The sequence below is a fragment of the Schistocerca nitens genome, chromosome 7 (genome assembly GCF_023898315.1).
Source record: "Schistocerca nitens isolate TAMUIC-IGC-003100 chromosome 7, iqSchNite1.1, whole genome shotgun sequence".
In the NCBI taxonomy this organism is placed as follows: domain Eukaryota; kingdom Metazoa; phylum Arthropoda; class Insecta; order Orthoptera; family Acrididae; genus Schistocerca; species Schistocerca nitens.
Genome location: NC_064620.1, coordinates 459350577 through 459372731, shown reverse-complemented (window position 1 = coordinate 459372731; position 22155 = coordinate 459350577). Strand labels below are relative to the sequence as shown.

General features: G+C 39.4%; 1 protein-coding gene across 1 annotated transcript in view; it reads left to right on the top strand.

The window, feature by feature from the left end:
- Positions 1 to 22155, top strand: part of LOC126195688 (cohesin subunit SA-2-like) — a 357264-nt gene that overhangs the window by 228902 nt on the left and 106207 nt on the right. Inside the window, exon 13 of the mRNA XM_049934316.1 lies at positions 16476 to 16631. Coding sequence (XP_049790273.1) covers positions 16476 to 16631 — 156 coding nt within the window. The remainder of the gene's footprint in view (positions 1 to 16475; positions 16632 to 22155) is intronic.

Sequence of the window (22155 nt, the reverse complement as noted above, 5' to 3'; positions counted from 1 at the left end):
GTGTTCGGTTGTCACAAGAGATTGAGAAGGGTCTTGTGAGGTCATACACGAAAGAGCTGCCTCAGGCTTCAACGAATGACGAATGTGCACCTGTAAGAATGTAGGGAGTGTCTAGACCAGAAGTCGATTTAGGAGATGCTAAAACTTTCTGCATTTACATCTTAAAGGTACAAAAATACTGTTGTGCCAGCCAGTTTGAGGCAGGATTGAATGAAGATGTTGAATACAATTGTGGGTGCAAAAACTTTGTAAAATGGCCTCTGTGAATCAGTCACCAGCATGCAGGGTGCACGCTCTATTGTGATGATCTGCACCAAAACTCTTACCATGGCTGCTGCTGTTGGCTGATTACATACAGGAAGTGAGAGAAGGAGGTCACAGTGATTAACTACATGAACCCCAAGAAAAGGCCCACAATTTTGGCATAGACACTGTCTCACAGCTGCGTTGGCACTGGCCATGGCAAGGACAGGGATGGTATGAGTTGGTATGTCTGACAGTTAGCACACTGTCACACCACTTGTGCAAAATCATCGTCCTTAGAAGGCCAATAGACATAGTGCTGTACCAGTTGCTTCATCCTAGAACCTGGACCCTGGACCTGAAGTTGTTGCTGATTTTTGGGGGGAGGGAGGGGGGGGGGGGAGACAGTGAAAGCCAGGTGGCTCTGCACCGAAGATCTTGGGAAGTCAACCCTATTGGACATATTGCAGGACCCATTGAAGAAGCGGGTTGTGCTGAGATGCTGTAGCAACTTCCCAGGACCTTATCTGTTGAGTGACTGTTCCGCTATGCTTAGACAGCATAGCTGGAAACAAAATGTTTCTTGGTGTTCAAATTCAGGCTCGAGGCTTGTGAGAAGGGGACATAGTGCATCTGCCTTAGAATTCTGTGTGGAAGTGAGATAATAAATGGAAATTTGTTAATTCACCAAATACAGATCCCATTGATGAAGGCAATGGTCCATATGGTTGATGAGAAGAGAAAATTTGCAACCACAAAAAAAGCAGCACTATTTAAGGACAGCAGAAATGGTGAGCAATGCTTCCTTTTTGAGGGGAGAGCTGACTGCTGTGGCCGAGCGGTTCTAGGCACTTCAGTCCAGAACAGCGCTGCTGCTACGGTCGCAGGTTCGAATCCTGCCTTGGACATGGATGTGTGTGATGTCCTTAGGTTAGTTAGGTTTAAGTAGTTCTAAGTCTAGGGGACTGATGACCTCAGATGTTAAGTCCCATAGTGCTTAGAACCATTTGAACCATTTTTGAGGTGAGAGTAATGCTATGAATCAGAGTAAACATCTTTGGCATAAATTACATTGGCCTCTCCATTGTATCCTCTTACTTATGAGACAGAACCATCCGAGAACTTTGTGAGGATGCATCCATGATTAACATCAGCTGAAAGTGAGGCTGGTATGACACAAGGCAAGCACCTAATTGGCTGTAAGTTTCAACACATTTTGTGAGATATAATACAAATGGTACACTCTTTGTGTCAGTGGTAGTATTTGCTGTTTACTAATGTAAATAAAAAATACGCAGCAAAATGATTTTATTCTTATTAGCTCCTTAAGATGGTTTGTGCAGCACCTTGGTTCCATACCTCAAATTGTTCAGTGGAGCATCCTCTATGTCCTGTTAAATTTTTGCATGCTCTTCAGGAAACACACTGTAGATAAATTGAAACTTACCATGTTTTACTGACAGAATAACAAATTTAACTAATGTAGAAGTAAATGTTGACATATCTAATCTGTTACACAAAGGGTGAAAATCTAATTTTCTGCCTAAAATTAATAGTATACTAATTAAAAATACTATTGCCAAATTAAAATTATCTGTGATATTGCTAAACTTGATAGAGGTCAGCAAGCAGGTATAGCGTTAAATATAAAGAGGGCAATAGGAAAAGCCAAAAAGGATTCATAGAGCACTAGTTACAGAGAGAATTCAGTCGTGGTTGCAACCTCAGAGTTTGAGAATGGAGTTGAAGGACTTCTGTTAGAGCTCTAGTTTTACTGTAAACAGTAAGGCAAATCAATGAGAAACTGTATCAGGGTAATAATTCTTATGGAAAACTTGGGATTCTCAGGGAATTACATTTTACATGGAAAAATCAAGGAAGTCTCAAAGAATTTCAAGAATAGCATAAAATTTCAGAAGATTTTGTGTTCTTCACAGTGAAATTTAATTTTATTGAGTTTTATAAATCATAAATTTTAAAATCTTTAATATTTAAAAGTGTGTTAATTATATCACTCTTATTCCATATAAATTACCAGTTTTTTAAAAGTTGCAGTTAAACTACTGCTTATGGGTAGTAACCTCAGCTGAGAGAAAAGGAAAATTTATTGCGGTATGCCACCTCCCACCCCCTCCTCTCTCTGCCACTATCAGTTTACCAGGAGCTTCTTGATACCACATTTCTCCTCATGCCTGGAATTCTCAGGGAATTATTATTATTATTATTATTATTTCAAGTTGGAATAGCCACCTTGTATATGACAACAAGATTATCGTGACTAAATCAGATAAGAGAAACTCAGTGGTGGCTTCTTTTCATGTAAATCTTTACACAAGCATATCTGTTCGTGAAACCCAAGACATCACCAAGCACAGTATATTAAAATACAGCAAGCTGAGCCAATGCAAAATAATCGAATTGGTGGAAATGTTAGAATTCTCCTCTTCTTTTAACTACTTTAAGTAGTGGAAAATTTTATCATCAAGGTGTTTCTCAATGGACAATAGCTTATCCAGCACAATAGCCGAAATTTTCATGAATAACTTTGAGAATTGTTTCTGTAAAGAATACCCTGAAATCTGAAAGAAAATGATTATTTGTATCATATGTTGATGACACTGCTTTATGGTATTGGTGATCCTAATCTAATTAATGATGCAGTGCAAAACTTAACACTATACAGCCGAGCATTCAATTCACTGTGTAATATGAAATTAAACAGTCCTTAAATTTCCTTGATACTGTACGCACAGCTGCTGACAGTCTGTCATTTGGCATTTTCAGAAAAACAACCTATTCTGATGTTATCATACCAGCAGGTTAGTGTCATCCAAGAAAAAAATAAATGGGGCTACTTTCATTCTGTGTTAAATAGATTAATAAAGTTCCCCTTAAAGTTATAAGATATTGAGGACAAATCGAACATACTGGAGCCAATTGCAAAATATAATTGTTACAATAGCAAAGAAATCAGAATTTTGTGTGACAAATTGGAAAATGAAGTAGCCCAGAAGCTTAAAGTAAAAGAGTGAGGGTACGTATGACATATAATGGTGATTATGTTTAGGATCTATGAACCATTTTAAAAAACTGAACATAATGATAGGGCTACAGACCAGTGATAAGCTTGAGAATAATTTAGGTCAGTCGGTAGAAGCCAAAAATGATAAATATGAAAGTTTGTGCATGTATATAATCAACTATAATGATGTCTGCTTGTGTCTGTATATGTGTGGATGGATATGTGTGTGTGTGCGAGTGTATACCCATCCTTTTTTTCCCCCTAAGGTAAGTCTTTCGGCTCCCGGGATTGGAATGACTCCTTACCCTCTCCCTTAAAACCCACATCCTTTCGTCTTTCGCTCTCCTTCCCTCTTTCCTGACGAAGCAACCGTTGGTTGCGAAAGCTAGAATTTTGTGTGTATCTTTGTGTGTGTTTGTGTGTCTATCGACCTGCCAGCACTTTTGTTTGGTAAGTCACATCATCCTTGTTTTTAGATATATCAACTATAATGATAGTGATAGCTATTATGTGGGGCAGACGGGTAGGTCTTTCAGGAAGAGATTTAGGCAACATACACACTACAATAATGAAGGTAGCATTAAAAAGCATTTATACAGAATAACCGTACTATTGATGATTTTCACAAAAATTTAAGAACTTTACACAATGAACCTAAAGGGCAATTTCTTGATATGTTAGAAGAGTTAGGAATTTATGTTAATAAGAAAAAACTTCCTTCCGAAATATTAAATGAACAAACAGATTTCCCTAAAAACTGGTTCTTGTTCTAGAAACATCTATAGCCATTGCCACAGAAAATGTCTGGTGTCTGATAGATGGTGACTCAAGACAATATTTTCTTACACGACTTTCATTTACAGTAAATTTGTGTTCTTTTGATTAATTAACATCAGAAATGTGTTCCTTGTGTAACTTTCTTTTTGTCTTCTTTATTTATTGTATGTGCTCACTATAATTAGTACACAGTTTTATTGTATAATGCCACTATGCACCCAACAGATTTGCTTTTGTGAAAATATACTTAAGGTCCTTTACTGTACCTGTGTACTTGATCTGTCACTTGACAGGAAGCAGTTTATACTGGTATATTAATTATTTATCGTAGCTCTGCAATATTTTCGGAAAGTATCTGTGGGTCATAGTGGTGTTTTAAGTGTGGAATTTTCCATAGTTCACTTGTTATTAGACAGCGAGCATGTTTCTGTATATTACCTGTTAGATAATATGAAGTGCAACCACCATATTCTTCATGGTTAGCTGGCCATAAGATAATTATGTGACAACAGTTAACATTTTTGAAATATTCATACTTTGTGCTGCCTCTGAAGGCGTATACACTATGTGATCAAAAGTATCTGGGCACCCCCCAAAACATGTGTTTTTCATATTAGGTGCATTGTGCTGCGACCTACTGCCAGGTACTCCATACCAGTGACCTCAGTAGCCATTAGACATCGTGAGAGAGCAGGATGGGCACTCTGCAGAACTCGCAGACTTTGAATGTGGTCAGGTGATAGGATGTCACTTGTGTCATACGTCTCTACATGAGATTTCCACACTCCTAAACATTCCTAGGTCCACTGTTTCCAATGCAATAGTGAAGTGGAAACATGAAGGGACACGTACAGCACAAAAGCGTACAGGCCGACCTCGTCTATTGACTGACAGAGACCATCGACAGTTGAAGGAGTTCGTAATGTGTAATAGGAAGACATCTTTTCAGACCATCACACAGGAATTCCAAACTGCATCAGGATCCACTGCAAGTACTATGACAGTTAGTGGGAGGTGAGAATACTTGGATTTTATGGTCGAGCGGCTGCCCATTACACATCATGCCAATAAATGCCAAATGATGCCTTACTTGGTGTAAGGAGCGTAAACATTGGACAATTGAACAGTGTAAAAATGTTGTGTGGAGTGACGAATCACAGTACACAACTTGGCAATCCGATGGCAGGGTGTGGGTGTAGCGAATGCCCGGTGAGTGTTATCTGTCAGCGTGTGTAGTGCCAACAGTAAAATTCGGAGGCTGTAGTGTTATGGTGTGGTCGTGTTTTTCATTGGCACTATCATATCACAGGCCTAAATTGATGTTTGAAGCACCTTCTTGCTTCCCTCTGTTGAGCAATTCAGGGATGGCGATTACATCTTCAACACAATCGAGCACCTGTTCATAAAATCACAGCCAGTGGTGGAATGGTTACTTGACAATAACGCCCCTGTAATGGACTGGCCAGCTCAGAGTATTGTCTTGAATCCTATAGAATACCTTTGGTATGTTTTGGAATGCCGACTTTGTGCCAGGTCTCACCCACCGACGTTGATACCTCTCCTCAGTGCAGCACTCCAAAGAATGGGCTGTCATTCCCCAACAAACCTTCTAGCACCTGATTGAACGTATGCCTGCAAGAGCGGAAGCTGTCATCAAGGCTAAGGGTAGGCCAACACCATATTGAATTCTAGCATTACAGATGGAGGTGCCATGAACTTGTTAGTTAGTTTAAGCCATGTGTCCAGATACTTTTGATCACATAGTGTGTGTCACAACATATTGTCACTACACTTTACCTTTTGTGTGGGCTCTCAAGGTTTGATGCAGAGGCTAATGTTTCATATTTATCATGAGCTGTATATTAAGTACACATTCATCTCTTGTATTCATGTCCTTGTATTTTTTTAATTTTTTTATTTTATTTTGTGTTTTATAGTACACTAATGATTGTCTCTGCAAGACTGTTATGTAAATAAATACTCTTCCTGGAATTTTGCATGTAACTTTATAATTTTGTCTTAGCTCATGCTCTACATTTGCCATACAATGGTCATAACTTTTTGTATATGCATTTATGGATACTGCATTATGCATCTTTTGTAAATCATTCTACTGAACAGCTGTATGTCCACATATTTTATTTGTTGCCATCTAGCAGTGTTTTTTACTTAATACTTTCATGGGTACATTTAGTCAGTTTGCACTCAAATCCCATCAAGTAATGTAGATCACATACTTTGTATCTGTGTTTGACAGATCCAGATTAGGTTTTACCTGTGAGTGTATTACATATATTTTGTGAGTTCTAGTCTTCTTTGTTTTTTACAATATGCATTTTATATAATTTTATCAGTATTTTTCACTGAGTGTTTTCTTGGTGCACTTTTACCCTGTACATTTTATGTAACTGTTGCAATTCTTTTTTCGCTGATGTTTTATCATGTATGAGGTCTGTTCAGAAAATTCCAGAACATTGTCCACAAAATTTTTCTACGCTTACTTTGTACTCATTGTGCATGGTCTCCTTCGAAATACTCTCCTTTGAAATACTCTCCTCCACAATTGATATACCACTCCCAATACCGTTTCCCCTTCTAGAAGCAGTCTTGGTACACCTCCAGCTGGATCACGCATCTATGATTTTTTTTTAATCTCGTTTTCCATTGCAAATCTTCATCCTTTCGATGGTGTTTCCAAATTAGGAAATGGGAAAAAGTCTGCAGGGGCCAAGTTTGGAGAGTACAGAGGTTGAGGCAGCGCATTTGCTTCGTTTTTTGGGCAATAGTCAGGTACCTGTCAGAGACAGCAAAGGACTTGGAAGAGCAGTGGAACGGAATGGATAGTGTCTTGTAAGGAGGATATAAGATGAACATCAACAAAAGCAAAAAGAGGATAATGGAATGTAGTCGAATTAAGTCGGGTGATGCTGAGGGAAATAGATTAGGAAATGAGACACTTAAAGTAGTAAAGGAGTTTTGCTATTTGGGGAGCAAAATAACTGATGATGGATGAAGTAGAGAGGATATAAATTGTAGACTGGCAATGGCAAGGAGAGCGTTTCTGAAGAAGAGAAATTTGTTAACATCAAGTATAGATTTAAGTGTCTGGAAGTTGTTTCTGAAAGTATTCGTAAGGGGTGTGGCCATGTATGAAAGTGAAACATGGATGATAAATAGTGTGGACAGGAAGAGAATAGAAGCTTTCGACATGTGGTGCTACTGAAGAATGCTGAAGATTAGATGGGTAGATCACATGACTAATGAAGAGGTTGATTATTGGTAAAGCAGATGCCAGACTGAGATTCATTGGAAGAATCCTAAGGAAATGCAATCCGAAAACAAAGGAAGTAGGCTACAGTACACTTGTTCGCCCACTGCTTGAATACTGCTCAGCACTATGGGATCCATACCAGATAGGGTTGAGGAGAGATAGAGAAGATCCAACGGAGAGCTGTGCGCTTTGTTACAGGATCATTTAGTAATCGCGAAAGCATTACAGAGATGATGGATAAATTCCAGTGGAAGACTCTGCAGGAGAGACGCTCAGTAGCTCGGTACGGGCTTTTGTTGAAGCTTCGAGAACATACCTTCACCGAGGAGACAAGCAGTATATTGCTCCCTCGTACGTATATCTCGCGAAGAGACCATGAGTATAAAATCAGAGAGATTAGAGCCCACACAGAGGCATACCGACAATCCTTCTTTCCACGAACAATACGAGACTGGAATAGAAGTGAGAACCGATAGAGGTAATCAAGGTACCCTCCGCCACAGACCATCAGGTGGTTTGCGGAGTATGGATGTAGATGTAGATGTAGATGTAGATATTGAATAGGATTGAGGAGAAGAGAAGTTTGTGGCATAACTTGACTAGAAGAAGGGATCAATTGGTAGGACATGTTCTGAGGCATCAAAGGATCACTAGTTTAGTATTGGAGGGCAGTGTGGAGGGTAAAAATCGTAGAGGGAGACCAAGAGAGGAATACACTAAGCAGATTCAGAAGGTTGTAGGTTGCAGTAGGTACTGGGAGATGAAGAAGCTTGCAGAGGATAGAGTAGCGTGGAGAGCTGCATCAAACCAGTCTCAGGACTGAAGACCACAACAACAACAACAACAACAGTCAGGTACCTACAGGGATGAAAGGGCAGGTGCATTATAGTGATGCAAGAGACATGAATTCTCTCTCCACATTTCAGGCTGTTTCCTTCTCACATTTTCTCACAGGTGTTGCAACAGTTCCTGAGAGAACCATCAATTAACAGTGTGTCCCTGTGGCACAAATTCATGATGAACTAATACTTCAAATTGAAAGAAAGCTATCAGCATGGCTTTGACATTTGACCTGACCTGATGAGCTTTTTTTGGTTTTGGAGTACCTTTCCCAACCTATTGTGAAGATTGAACCTTGATCTCAATATCATAACTGTAGACTCACGTCGCATCACCAGTTATGATTCTCTTAAAGAACATCTCGTTCTCATTTGTGCGAGCCAAGAGCTCTTCACAGATTGTGAGGCAAAGGACTTTTTGCTCTGACTCATGAGCTATGGGATGAACTTGGCAACAACACAATGCATTCTGAGACACTGTGTCAGGATTTCCTGACATGATTCAAGTGAAATGTTACAGGCTTCTGCAGTCTCTCAGTCAGTCAGTCTTCAATTGGCACACACAATTTCATTGATGTTCCTTACATCGTCGGTAGACGTCGGAGGCCATCCTGAATGAGGGTCATCTTTAACTTCTGTCCAGCCATTTTTAAACCATGTGAATCATTTGTAACGCAAAGTTCAGCTTAAGCACTCATCACCATAGGCTTCCTGCATCATTTTTTGGTGTGTCTCTGTTAAGATTTTCTTGAGTTTCATGCAAAAATTTAGTGCAGACACGTTGTTCTGCTATCTCAGCCTTCTCGAAATTCACAAACTGTGTGACACAATGCTGTACTCATTATAGCACTGAACTGTAACTAACAGACATATAACAATGAAACTTCTGGCTGTTACACATTAAACACAAGCATGTGCAGGGATGCCAACTGCATTTTGTTCCAACGTACTATTGGTGCAAAATTAGTGATGTTCTGGAATTTTTTGAACGCACCTTATATTTCTCTGGCAGACCTTTTGAGAATGGCATAAGGCCAAAACATGTTAAGCAGAATAAAATTAATAAATACGGTGCCCAAGACTAATATCTGTTTTCAAGTTACTAGCAATTGGAGAAGGAAGAATTCAGCTGGCAATGTATATTTGACATTGAATCTTTGCGCTGTGGTATCTTTCATTGCAGAGCTTGTAGATGGCATCTACCCAGATATTGCAGATAACTTTTTCACTATGCAGTGATTGTGAGAGAGGAGCATTCTTGCACCTGGAAATGACACTGTCAACAACATAAACAGTACAGTACTAGCCATATTACTCGGTGTGTTTACTGAGTACATGTCTGTTGATACTGCGGTGAATACTGAAGAGGTTATGCAATTCTCAACAAGTTTCTGAACGCATTTGATCCTACTGGTCTACCACTGCAGTGCCTTTCACTCAGTGTAGGCATGTCTCTAACATTACTTCAAAATCTTGATACACCACACCTTTGCAATGAAACACAGGTATGTGTTAGGAAGACACTGGCCATGATTAAGGCTGCCATCTTAACAGGAAAATTGCTGTGCAAAACTGTGTACCTCCCACGAATGCCACTCATTCCAATAGTTCTACCATTAAGCTTCTGGAGACTGCAATTTGCAGTATAACTTGCATTTGAAAGTACAATAAATAAGACTCATGGGCAGAGCATTCAAAACAGTGAAGTGGGTTTGTCATTGTCATGTTTCTCCCACAGACAGAGGTACATCATGTGCTCTAGGATGATCTCACACCACAATTCATACATCGTAGTGCCTGGAGGTGCAATGGAGAACATGTGTACAAGCAAGTGTTGCTGTAAATAAATAATACTTTCAATGTGTGTACTGCACACTACTTCTCTTAGTTCACTTAGTATGGATGATATAATTGTTAATATCTCTTTAATTAGTTCATAATGTCTCTGGTATGTTCTGTATTCCACTGGACTGACTGGCTCTGAGCACTATGGGACTCAACTGCTGAGGTCATTAGTCCCCTAGAACTTAGAACTAGTTAAACCTAACTAACCTAAGGACATCACAAACATCCATGCCCGAGGCAGGATTCGAACCTGCGACCGTAGCGGTCTTGCGGTTCCAGACTGCAGCGCCTTTAACCGCACGGCCACTTCGGCCGGCCCACTGGACTGACATTGCCTTGATGTGGCGCTATGAATGCAGCCATGATGTTAATACCTATCAATGACTGGAATAAGTAATCATTGAAAATTGCCCACATAGAGAGATGGTTGGCAGAAGAGGTTACTATTTGGAAATGGATGGATAAATATGTGTGTGTATGACACATATCTCCTCCTAAACCACTGGATCGATTTCAACCATATTTGGTACTTCTGTATTTTATCTGAGAAGCAGTACTGTGTGGGTTAGAACAGCCTAGCTCTTATCGGTGCAGACATATGGGAGACACGGTTGGTAACTACTGTTGTCTAGGCTTGTTAACTACTGATATCTAGGCTGCCTTGCATGAGAGGCATTAATATAGTTTGAATGCTGTGTTCAAGGCCAATATCTTCTATTACTCTTTGTCAGAAGGCAACTAGAAATACCTCCCCGCAAGTTTAATTTTGGAGAATAGTTGATCTCCTGAAAGTTTAGAAAAGCGTTCATCTGTATGAAGAAGAGGATATTAGTGTTTATTGTCCCGTCGTTGAGGTCATTAGAGACAGAGCACAAGGTCAGATTAGGGAAGGATTGAGAAGGAAAGTGACCATGCCCCTTCGATGCCACCATCCTGACATTTGCCACAAGCTATTTAGGGAAATCACAGAAAACCTGAAACAGGATGGCTGGAAGTGGGTTTGAACTGTTGCCCTCCTGAATACGAGTCCAGTGTGCTAACCACTGCACTAACCTGCTTAGTCATCATCTGAACAAGGCAAGGGATGAAAGTCAACTTCCACGTGAGCATTGATGGTTTTCTTAAAGTCATCACAGGATTGAAGTGTGCCCCAAGTTTCCTGACCACTCCTAATGGTGTTGTCCAGCTGTAGGAAATGGGGAAAAGAAATGCTTGTTGTTTTAGTTGAGTTCATTCTTAATTGCATCCTTAATGGGCAATGGAATCAGATGGACTTTTGCAAAATACTGTACTTTCTGTCAGGTTTAAAACAACGTGGGCCCGAAAATCCAGTTTTCTCCATATGAGGTTCAAGTGGTGGTATGAATCGTCTATAAAGCGTGCCACTGTCTGCACAAGGTACTGAAAAGATGAAGCATCGTACAGTGATGTAAAAAAAAAAAAAAAAAAAAAAAAAAAAAAAAAAAAAAAAAAAAAAAAAAAAAAAGCAGAATTTACATTGAGGCCAAATATATTCTTGATCAGTGCATCTGACACAACTAAAAATGACTGTGTTTGAGACACCTGTTTATGAATGCTATCAGTTGCACATGATTTAGAAGTGTCACTTTATGGCAGCCATTAGCCCACAACTTTGATTGTACTATATTGTAACTGAGCGGGGTGGCACAGTGGTTAGCACACTGAACTCGCATTTTGGAGGATGACAATTCAAACCCACATCCAGCTGTCCGAGTTAGATTTTCTGTGGTTTCCCTAAATCGCTTCAGGCAAATGCCGGGATGGTTCCTTTAAAAGGGCACTGCATACTTGATCAAGTCCTGGTGCTATTGCTTTTGCAGCAAAGCTGTTGCTGCTGTTGTTCCATGAGGTGTCTGTTTAAGTCGTGGTGCCTTTGCTGGCAGAAGTCAACAAATCTGGCATCCATCGTAACACATGTTGAAGTAAAATTCTGATCTCGTCTTTGCCAATGTTGTAAACTTACTTTGGTCTGCAGGTTTTATTAACAAACAACTACTGTAACAAGCAAATAAAAAATCAGATTTTAACTCAAGCAGAAACAGTTCCTGAAGGAATGTTCATCACAGTCACAGTAGAAGTTACTTGGAAATTGTTCTGAGTAGAAGTATTAGGTTCCAGAATGAACAGCCAGTTAACAGGTCTTTCACAAGTAAAATTCCATCTTGAGGCAATGGAAACCACGAGTCCAAAATCCATTGCACTGAACACACAAGGTTTCAGAGCCCACTTGTAGTTGAATAACAGCAAAATGAAGCATAAACAACCACCAGGTTCCTTTTATTTGGCATGCTATGGATGCTCATGTGATGGGTCTGCAATAGTGGTGCTGCTCCCAATGGAGTCATGCTTGCTGGAAGTATGCTGCATTGTACATAGCAAAACATTTGCACCATTCATTTGCACATCAGGGGCTTACTGAAGGTGTCTTATTTGTGCACCTTTGTTTTTAATTCATGAATCCATGTGTTTTCGCTCGGCGTTTGTTGCCTCCCTCTTGATATTGTTCCAGGCTGCTTTGCCTTTGTTTCTGCCTTCAGTAATATGTTATTATTTGTAAGTTTTTGCAGCAGTATTTTTGCCAAAAAAACTGGGTTATTGTGTCTATTTTTTATGGATGTGAAATACATAAGGGTTAGAAGTTTTTTATGCACACACACACACACACACATACACATACACACACACACACTTGTACATTTCTTTCTGAAGCTCCATTGTAATACACCGTTTAGGGAAATGTGTCTTCAAATTCTAGATTAAATAGTGTCATGAATTTATTAAAAATTCTGTTCCCATTTGTTTCTGCATAGGGCCATAGTGGTGTAGCGGGTGGAACATTAGACTACAGCCCTGGAGGTCCCAGATAATGGCATTTTTATTTTCGTGTTCCAATCCCTCTAGGATGACCCCAGGCCCACTCAGCCAAATGAGTACCAGGTAGCTTTCCCAGCGGTGAAAGGCAGTCAGAATGACAGGCCCATTGCTCTCCCACTGTTAATACCACGTCAACAAAAGGCTGTACTCCATCTACAGTGTGGTCAATAGCCCAAACATAGGCTGTATTGTAGACTTTAGTTTCAGCTTTTTATGTTCAGTTATCTCAGCAGCTGATGATTCAAAATGTACATCATAATTTGATGCAATGTGTTCATTTCTAGCTATAAATTAGATATTTTTTGGCATAAGTACATGGACCCCCACCTTTCATAGGGATGTTGACATGCTGAATAATCATGTTTCCTGGCAGTTGTTTGCGTCATGCGAAAATGACCCAGGGGACTGGCAGAAGACCTGATTATTCAATGTGCCAGTAATTGAACTGTCTGGGTGGCTTCACTTCTATTTCTAGTTAATGATATATACAGTGGAATGATGTAATTAAGTTCTACTTCTAGTTGTTGAACTTTGTTTTTCAGGGATTGAATGTTTTAGTGAAAGAAAGTTAAACATTTAATTCCATTTATTTCTCAGCATCCCAATATTAAGAAGTCTTTCATGTGAGGTGGGGTATTGTTTTCTACCTGATGTTTCTTCTTCTTCTTCCATTGGCAATATTTTGATAATTTTTCTTAATGCTTTTGCAACTTCGCATGGTGTGACCACCCTTTCTTCTTCGGTTGGTGTTGCTCTTGTGTCTTCTACTGCTGCTGCTGTGATCGGAGATGTGCATGATGTGGCAGTTTGCTCTATGTCTGCTGACATTACTTCCGAGTTTTCCAATGCTGCTGATGGTAATTTACATTCTAATACTGCTTCTGTTTGGTCAGTTGGCAGGAATGGGTTCACCAAGACTGCAGTGGCTTTAATTGTGCATGATGCTGTGCAGGTCACCTTTTCTTTTGGCAGTGTAATTGTCATGGCTTTCATTTCTAGAATAAATGTTATTCAGTCAAACTTTAATCCTCTGGCTGAATAGTGATTCTGGTGTCAGAAGGCACGGAAATGGCGCCTGAGGGTATGGACCGGGATCCCCACTAGGGGTCTCTGTGCTCTGGTACATGCCTGCACTGTGAGCCTCTCCATGCAAGTGCGCTACTATCCATACCATGTGAAGTCCACAGTCAATCGCATTTCCCGCAGTCAGGTATTTAGGTGGCTGCACGGTGATACCCCAGCAGCCTGGTACTCACCATAGTTTGTGTGTGCATCTTGGCCGTACTGTGTTCTAGTTCTGTTTGTTGAGATACCTACTGTCATCGTTTGGAGTGTTCCTGTGTTGTTATGGTCTCGCCGTGCTTATCACCTCGATTCTGGCTTGCTTGCCTCGTGTTGTGTGCTAGTCAGTTGTAGTGACTGTCGTGCCCTACTTGTTCGTCTGTCCTGTCTGTTCATAGTTAGCGATACCTCCAGCGGCTCCCCATCTGGTGACTTTACGTCTCCATTCTCTTCCATGCACTGCTTGCCAGTCACTCCCGGCTATAACAGTGATCTACAGCTTTTTTCAAATGCATGCTGTGAGGTGTAAGTGATTTCTTTGCACATCATCAGTGGTGAGAAACAAGATAATCAGAGGCGATGGATCTGATGCAGCCTATTGATCTCACCACAACTACTGCAACCTGCATCCATTTAAGCCTGCTTACTGTACTCAAGCTTTGGTTTTTACAATTTTTACTCACCCACCCCATTACCAAATTGACAATTTCTTGGTTCCTGAGGACATCTCTCATCAACTACTCCTTTCTTTTAGTGAGATTGTGCCAATAATTTCTGTTCTCCCCAATTCATTTCAGCAGCTCCTCATTAGTTATTCAATCTGCCCATCTAATCTTCAGAAGCACTACATTTCAAAAGCTTCTATTTTATTGTATGTTGCTTTATGTTCTTACATTTTATAATACTGAAATTACACAGACAAAACAAAAAAAAAATCGCAATACCAAAAAGGAGTTGTGTGACATAAACAGAAGTTGGTATCTGAAAGATGATGTATATTCAGATTTCACGCCAGTCCCAGAAGAGTGCTCCTAGCAGTGCCACTATGAGGATGCAAATCTGGTTTTCTTTAAACACACACTACAATTGTCATGAGCATTAGTTACCACTGAGATTGAACATGGTGAGTTGATGTTGGTCAAGAATGCCTTCAAGGTGACAAAGACACCAATATCAATACCTTACTGAGTTTGAAGGAGGTCATGTAATAGGGCTAAAAGAATCAGGATTTTGTTTCTGCATATTGCAGAAAGACTTGGCAGAAATGTAGCCACTATACTTGACTGCTGGTAGCAGTGGTCATGAGAATGTGTGATTGCATGAAGACTGGGCTCCAGACAGTCATGTAGCACTACTGAGAGGGAAGACAACTGTGTTTGACATGTGGCCCTGGCACATTGTACTACATCTGCAGCAGCAATTTGAGCAGCAGTTGGCACCACAGTGACACAATGATCTGTTACAAATTTATTCTTTCAAAGACAGTTCTGAGCCAGACACCCTGTAGCATGCATTCCACTTACCCCTAACCATCACCATCTGTGACTTCAGTGGTCTCATGAGAGAGCTCATTGGAGGGCAGGATGGAGGCCTGTTTGTTTTGTGATGAAAACTGGTTCTGCCTCGGTGCCAGTTCTGACAGTGTGCTGGTTAGGATGAGAGCCTCCAATCAACTTGTCTGCATGCTAGACACACTGGACCTACACCTGGAACTATGGTCTGGAGTGCAATTCCATATGACAGCTAAAGCACTCTTGTAGTTATCCCATGCACCCTGATTGTAAGTTTTGTCAGTCTGGTGATTTGACCTGTTGTGCTGCGATTCATGAACAGCATTGCAGGTGGTGTTTTCCAACAGGATAATGCTCACCCCCATACTGCTGTTGTAACCCAACATGCTCTACAGAGTGATGACATGTTGCCTTGGCCTGTTCAATCACCTGATCTGTCACCAGTTGAGCGCATATGGGACATCATTGGATAACAACCCTAGTGTCATCTGCAACCAGCATTAACCATCACTGTATTCACCTACCAATAGCAACAGACATGGAAGTCCATCCCACATACTGACTTCCGGTACCTGTACAACACATTGCTTGCATGTTTGCATACAACATTCTGGTGGCTGCTCTGATTATTAATGTACCAGAATTTGACATTTGCAATTTTTTATCTTGCACTTACATTGACTTTTAATCTTGTAATGTTAATCACTTAAATATGTTATGTAGACAAGTTAATTCCTGAAATTTCATTACCCTGCATTAATTAATTTTTGGTGTTGTGATTTTTTACCATCATTGTATTTCATTTCAACACTTACATGTTTTTAGTTTCTGTGTTTTTTACTTCTTTGGATGCCAGATGCAATTTAATTTCTTTTTTATTTGCCTGTTTAAATGCTAATGAAAGAATCTCAAATCTTATTACACATTTCTCTTTATACCTACACAAGAATGCATATTTTGTAGCTGTGTCGTGATTCATTGCAGTTGAATTAACTTATTTTTTAAAAAAGTTTCAGGACTGTGAGGATATTGTTATCTATATGATGGATAGGCTACTGGAAATCGAAAGTGCAGGCTTTGGTCTGTCCATTATAAAAAGTCTAAAAGTGCTGTATACATATATTAGAAAGGAAGAAAATTGGCATGAAGGTTTAGGGGAATTAAAGGTAAATTTCTTATAACTTACCATCCAGTGGCTGAATATTAAAAGTTAATAAAACTGAATAAAATAACGAAGAGAATCGAAAGCATTTTGTAAATTCATTTGTGATGGCTAATATTGTTACCTATTTATTATAGAGTGTATGTTTAGTATGTTATTGTGTATTGTATTTAATTGAAATTTTGGGGACTGTGTAGATCAGTGTTGTTGTTGATAATTCTTCCGGGTTATATGGCCGTGGTCCATGGAATTCTTCTATTCCTAACGTTTTGTCCAATACTACGTTGGACATCTTCAGAGGCTGGTCCTGCTGAGTCCTGCCGACTTAGCAGGACCAGCCATAACTCTGAAGATGTCCAACGTAGTATTGGACAAAACGTTAGGAATAGAAGAATTCCATGGACCATGGCCATATAACCCGGAAGAATTATCAACAACAGTACCATCTGGTCGTGAAAGCCTTCATTGTATGATCTGTGTAATGGTTTTGAGGTTCTCAGTGATAACAGTAGTGATATTTTTTTACCACAATGCACCATTGAAAATGCACTAAAACAGTGAACAGTGTGTGTGTGTGTGTGTGTGTGTGTGTGTGTGTGTGTGTGTGTGTATGTGAGATATTCCTCTGTGAATCAGTGCTAAGTTTTGTTGCAGTACCACTGTCAGTAATGCTACTTGGAGTAATGCTTCCAAGCAGCTTACTACAAAAAACGTGCTGTTACTCCTGTTTCCCATAACATTTACACATGATCTCCTTGCTCCCAGATATCATAATTATGGAGGAAACCTATTATTATTGTTTCTGACTGCTAGGGACATGGAATATCTTTAAACATAAATTAAATATTTGTAACATATGCAGTGAGGTTCACCAAGCTTGTTATATTGTTATTGGATGTTGGTAAACTCATATACCATAGTTGTCATAAAAAGGAAAGTTATCTTCCAACTATTTAATTGTGCTGTTGGGTTGGGTAGCTTGAATGATGATTACAAGAATGAAATGTCTATAGTCTGTAGGGAATTGAAGAAATGTTTGAGACAACAGACTCACTCAATTGTACTATTCAACGTCTCATCTCACATTGCTGTGGCATGCCATGGTGGTTTGGGGCAGGGGGGGACAAGTATTCAAACAAAATATAAATGATATTGTAAACAGATTTTGTAAGACAAGATTGACATCAAAAATCAAAGTGGACAGTGGAAGCAAATAGTGTTTAGTTACATGTCTGATGTGTTCATTTTATAAAAAATAATGTGTTAAAGTTGCATCTGATCTCAAATCTTGTGTAGTCCAAATCTGAAGATCATCTTTGTTACGAGCCGTGCTTGCACAAGACCATTCAGCCAAGAATTTCAACCCAGGTCAAATCCAACTGATGCAAAAGAAGCTGCTTAGCAACTTCAAATTCTCAATTTTGTTTAAATTTTCGTATCCTCTGTAACTAGCGCACAGTTCGACAAATATCTCTTAATATATAGTGTGTGTGAAATGAACCCACTGAATAGGAAATGTTTAGAAAAGAAATGCAGTGCGATACTCAGTATATGGTCAGCAGCCCTGCACAAGGCGAGACGTAAGTTTTTGCACTCACTTTAAGATAAGTCATTTAGATTGTAAGAACAGTTAGTTTAGTACAAATTACTTGTTAAATAAACATATTGTGGTGTTTTTAAATTTACTATTAGAGGTATTACTTTTCTTTATATATTACTCCAGAAAATGCGATAAGATTGTAACATCAGGTTGTAGTCATATTTTTGTTTGCATTGGGTGCAGCTAATTTAGAGAATCCCATTTAATTCTTCTGTTTTTCTTTCCACAAATTTAGAGTGGTCCATTAATTATTAAGTTCATATTTCTGAAAAGTAGTGTAAATATTAAGTTGTTTGATTTTGAAACTTTTGCATTATGAGACTGACTTGTTAAAGTTCCTGAATCTCTGAATACCTTCTCCCAATTAAATTTCACGTGGTCCTATTCCAAATCCTGTGCCACTTCCCTTGATTTTGATCTCATCTTCACCAAAGGTCAGCTACACACTTTTGTCCACATTAAACCTACTAACAAACAACATTACTTACATTTTGACCATTGTCATCCTTCCCATGTCAAATGCTCCCTCCCATACAGCCTTTGTATTGGAGGCAAACACATTTTTTTGGATTCAAACTCTTTACAGCAATACACCACCTCAACCCTCACTGCACATAATTACCCCACAAGCCTAGTTCAAAAGCAGGTCTCCCGGGCCACCACATCCAATCCTGGTACTGCTATTCCGTCCTAAAAATGACTTTGGAGCTCACCACTGGTGACTCAGTATTATACTGGTCTGGAGTGTATTAATCAGGTACTTCAACAGGGCAATGACTTCCTAAAATCATGCCCTGAAATGAGACTCATCTGCCCAAAATCTTGCCCACCACACCTGGAATAGCTTTTCATCACCCTCCCAATCTCCGCAATATTCTTGTCAGACCCTATGTTCCTTCTGCACCCATCTCCATACCCTATGGCTCCTAGCCCTGTGACCATCCCCATTGCAAGACTTGCCCTACCCACTCTCCTACCACCACTTATAGCAGTCATTTAACTGGTAAAACAACTGAGAAACAACACGTCATATACCAGCTGTTTTGTAAACACAGGGTGCATATGACCTGGAACAACCGTAAGATCCGGGAAAAGCCTGGAAATTTTATCTGGGAGAAAACCAGGAAAAACCCAGGGATTTTTTCAAATTCCAGGAATTTTACATTGTTGTAGTTTTCAGTTAAATTTTCGTATTTTTGACTCGTAAGAACCGATACTCTAACAAAGGATATTACTATATCCCGCTACAACAAAATAATACTGCAGCAATAAAAGATGAACGAGAGAAAAAAACGAAAATAAAACTTAAATTGACGAACTTTGATGAGGTAATAGATTCTTTCGCAGAAAGGAAAGCAGCAATGGGAAGCTGTAGCAAGATTAGAGAGAAAAAAATGCTAGGAGCTAAGGATTGAAGAAATTTGTACTGTCTTGCTTGTCTCATCTCTTTACTGGTTTTATGTATCCTACATTTAATTTTATGTCACACAGAACATCAAGTTATAGGCGGTAAAGAGTGCAGATTTTCTGAAGAGTTCTTGTTCCCCCGATTACAAGTAATCAAGTAATCCCATCCAGTATTAATTGCGAGCCTCCTGTTTTTGAAGGGTGGGGGGGGGGGGGGGGGGGGGCAGGATGTCAAACCAGCCGACTGGAAGCAGGAGCAGGAGAGGCACCACAGGACGTTTTAATTTCTACTATCATGTATATAGTTTGATGGCGTCCATTGCAAACTATACACGTTTCAATTCCACAGAGCGAAATACAGTTACATGCGATAGAAGATTACTGTGTGAAGAGGCATGACACTGCACGTTGGCACATTTAAGATCAAATAACATATCTTACATTTCCTCGAACACATATGTTTTATGTATCAAATTCTTCAAAAAGATGTGTGCTATAAAATGAACATATTTTTGAAAATTCGATTTTTTGAAAAATTCTGACCTCATTTCTCAATCGTGTGGGGGGTGGGGGGGTCGCTATCAAATATTGTCCTGGTTCGGGCTGATGCGCAGAGCAGTCTGAATTACAGTGGGGAAGTGGATAGTCTCCATGTGACCCGTGTTTACATTATTTAGTGATCTTGCTGCTTCCTCTTCGTTTAATGCTCTCACGACAAATGAAAACAAATTGGATTTTTGTGGCCAGAAGCTACCAAGTGAATTAAAATACATTCACATAATTTCGGAAGGCAAAAATTTGTTATTAGTTTCAGATTTTATTTTATTTCCTCCTTTTTGACAGTCAAGCATTAAATCTCTTGCAGAACCAGAACAATGAAGTTGCTTTTGTTGGTCTGCTAAAGAAATTTGGCTTTTATTAATCTTTTCCACTGAGGCAGACAATGTATTTGAAACGAAGTGTTCAAATTCCACACTATTGGCTAGTTTCAACTGTTCGCTGCATTTCAAGTTCACGTTTTCATCTTCTAGCATGGGTGGCATTAAGCCATAATAAAGAACCAAACACGAGATAATACAGTAGTGGTACTCCAAGAAAATTTACATCCCGAAAACCACACTGAAAAGATTATAATGTCAGGTCGAGGACTACTTCATTGGTAATCTGGACATATGAAGTGTACTTTAAGTATGCACTTTAAATGTGCATATTCCGATGCTCTTGAGGTATCCTCTGATGACTTGTTTCTTCGATGATGTAGTGTAAGTACTTTTAATGTTTTACAATTACGAACATCCTACATCATCGTAGCTGCGCAAGCGCAGTGGCGCCGCCTGTCATCTGGCGTTCTCTGGAAACTACTGAAATGAACCTATTTCTAGCAGGTCGCAGGAAAATATTGCGAATGGTGATTTGAAAAGCGTTACTTTCAAAGTAAATTTCCTTTTACGCAAGTTGAACTATGTGTGAGAATGTACTATGAATTTCGTAAATCAAACAGCATTTGACTCTCATTTAAAAATCAACTCTTTGATGATGAGCCATTTAGAAGAATTTCGAGCCCAGCAGATCAGACATTTATGTCGTTATTAAAAATTTTACTGGCACATTTGTGTCATTTATCTTAAAGTGTAACACGAGCAAAAAGATCAACATTATATGTGGGAGCTTAGCTTCTGTTGAAGTTTATTAACCTTAGAGACCAATATTACCTGTGAAAGCTTTGCTTTTCTTGTAGTAACTCTATGTATACCAATTTAAACCATTAACTTTTCTTGTTTGTGTGTTTATGCTACTTAACAGTGATGTGGCTAATTGACTGACTACATCACATGTCCTATGCTCTGAATATCCGATGTCATCGGCTGGTGAGATCATGTGACATGAGCTATGACTGGCTTGCCAAAGCGCATCGCAATCTTGATTTCAATGCTTGGGAAACTAACATGCAGTTTTTGATGGAATTAGAATTTATACTTTCGTACATATTGCTTCTCATCAAAGATCTTTCCAAAACATGTTTTTTCCCTGAGTTTTGTATTCTAAAGTGCCGGGAAATTCTACGCCCGTGTATAAAACCATAACCATTCAAAAGACTGATAAGTTGTACAGTTCTGAGGGAAAATATACTGTCACTTAACACGGAAAAAATGTGTTTTCACCTGGGAAAAAGTGTACTTTTAGTTGTGAAATCTGGGAAATATCTGAGAATTCGTTTTCCTTGTCCGCATATACACCCTGAAATACTGTTCGGCTTTTTACATCAGCGTGAATACCACCAAATTATCAGTTAGGTTGAATGGGCATATACAGAGGGTGTACACTGGCTACACACAATATCTTTTTGCGGAGCATGCTCTACAACATGATGATCATGACCTCGGTGTCTGTTGCACCACATGCGCCATCTAGATTCTTCCCCCAGAACCCAGTTACTCAGAACTCTGCTGGTGGGAAGTAGTGTTACAACATGTTGGTTTTCACAACCCACTTACCCTTAATTTACGTTAATTTCTTCCAT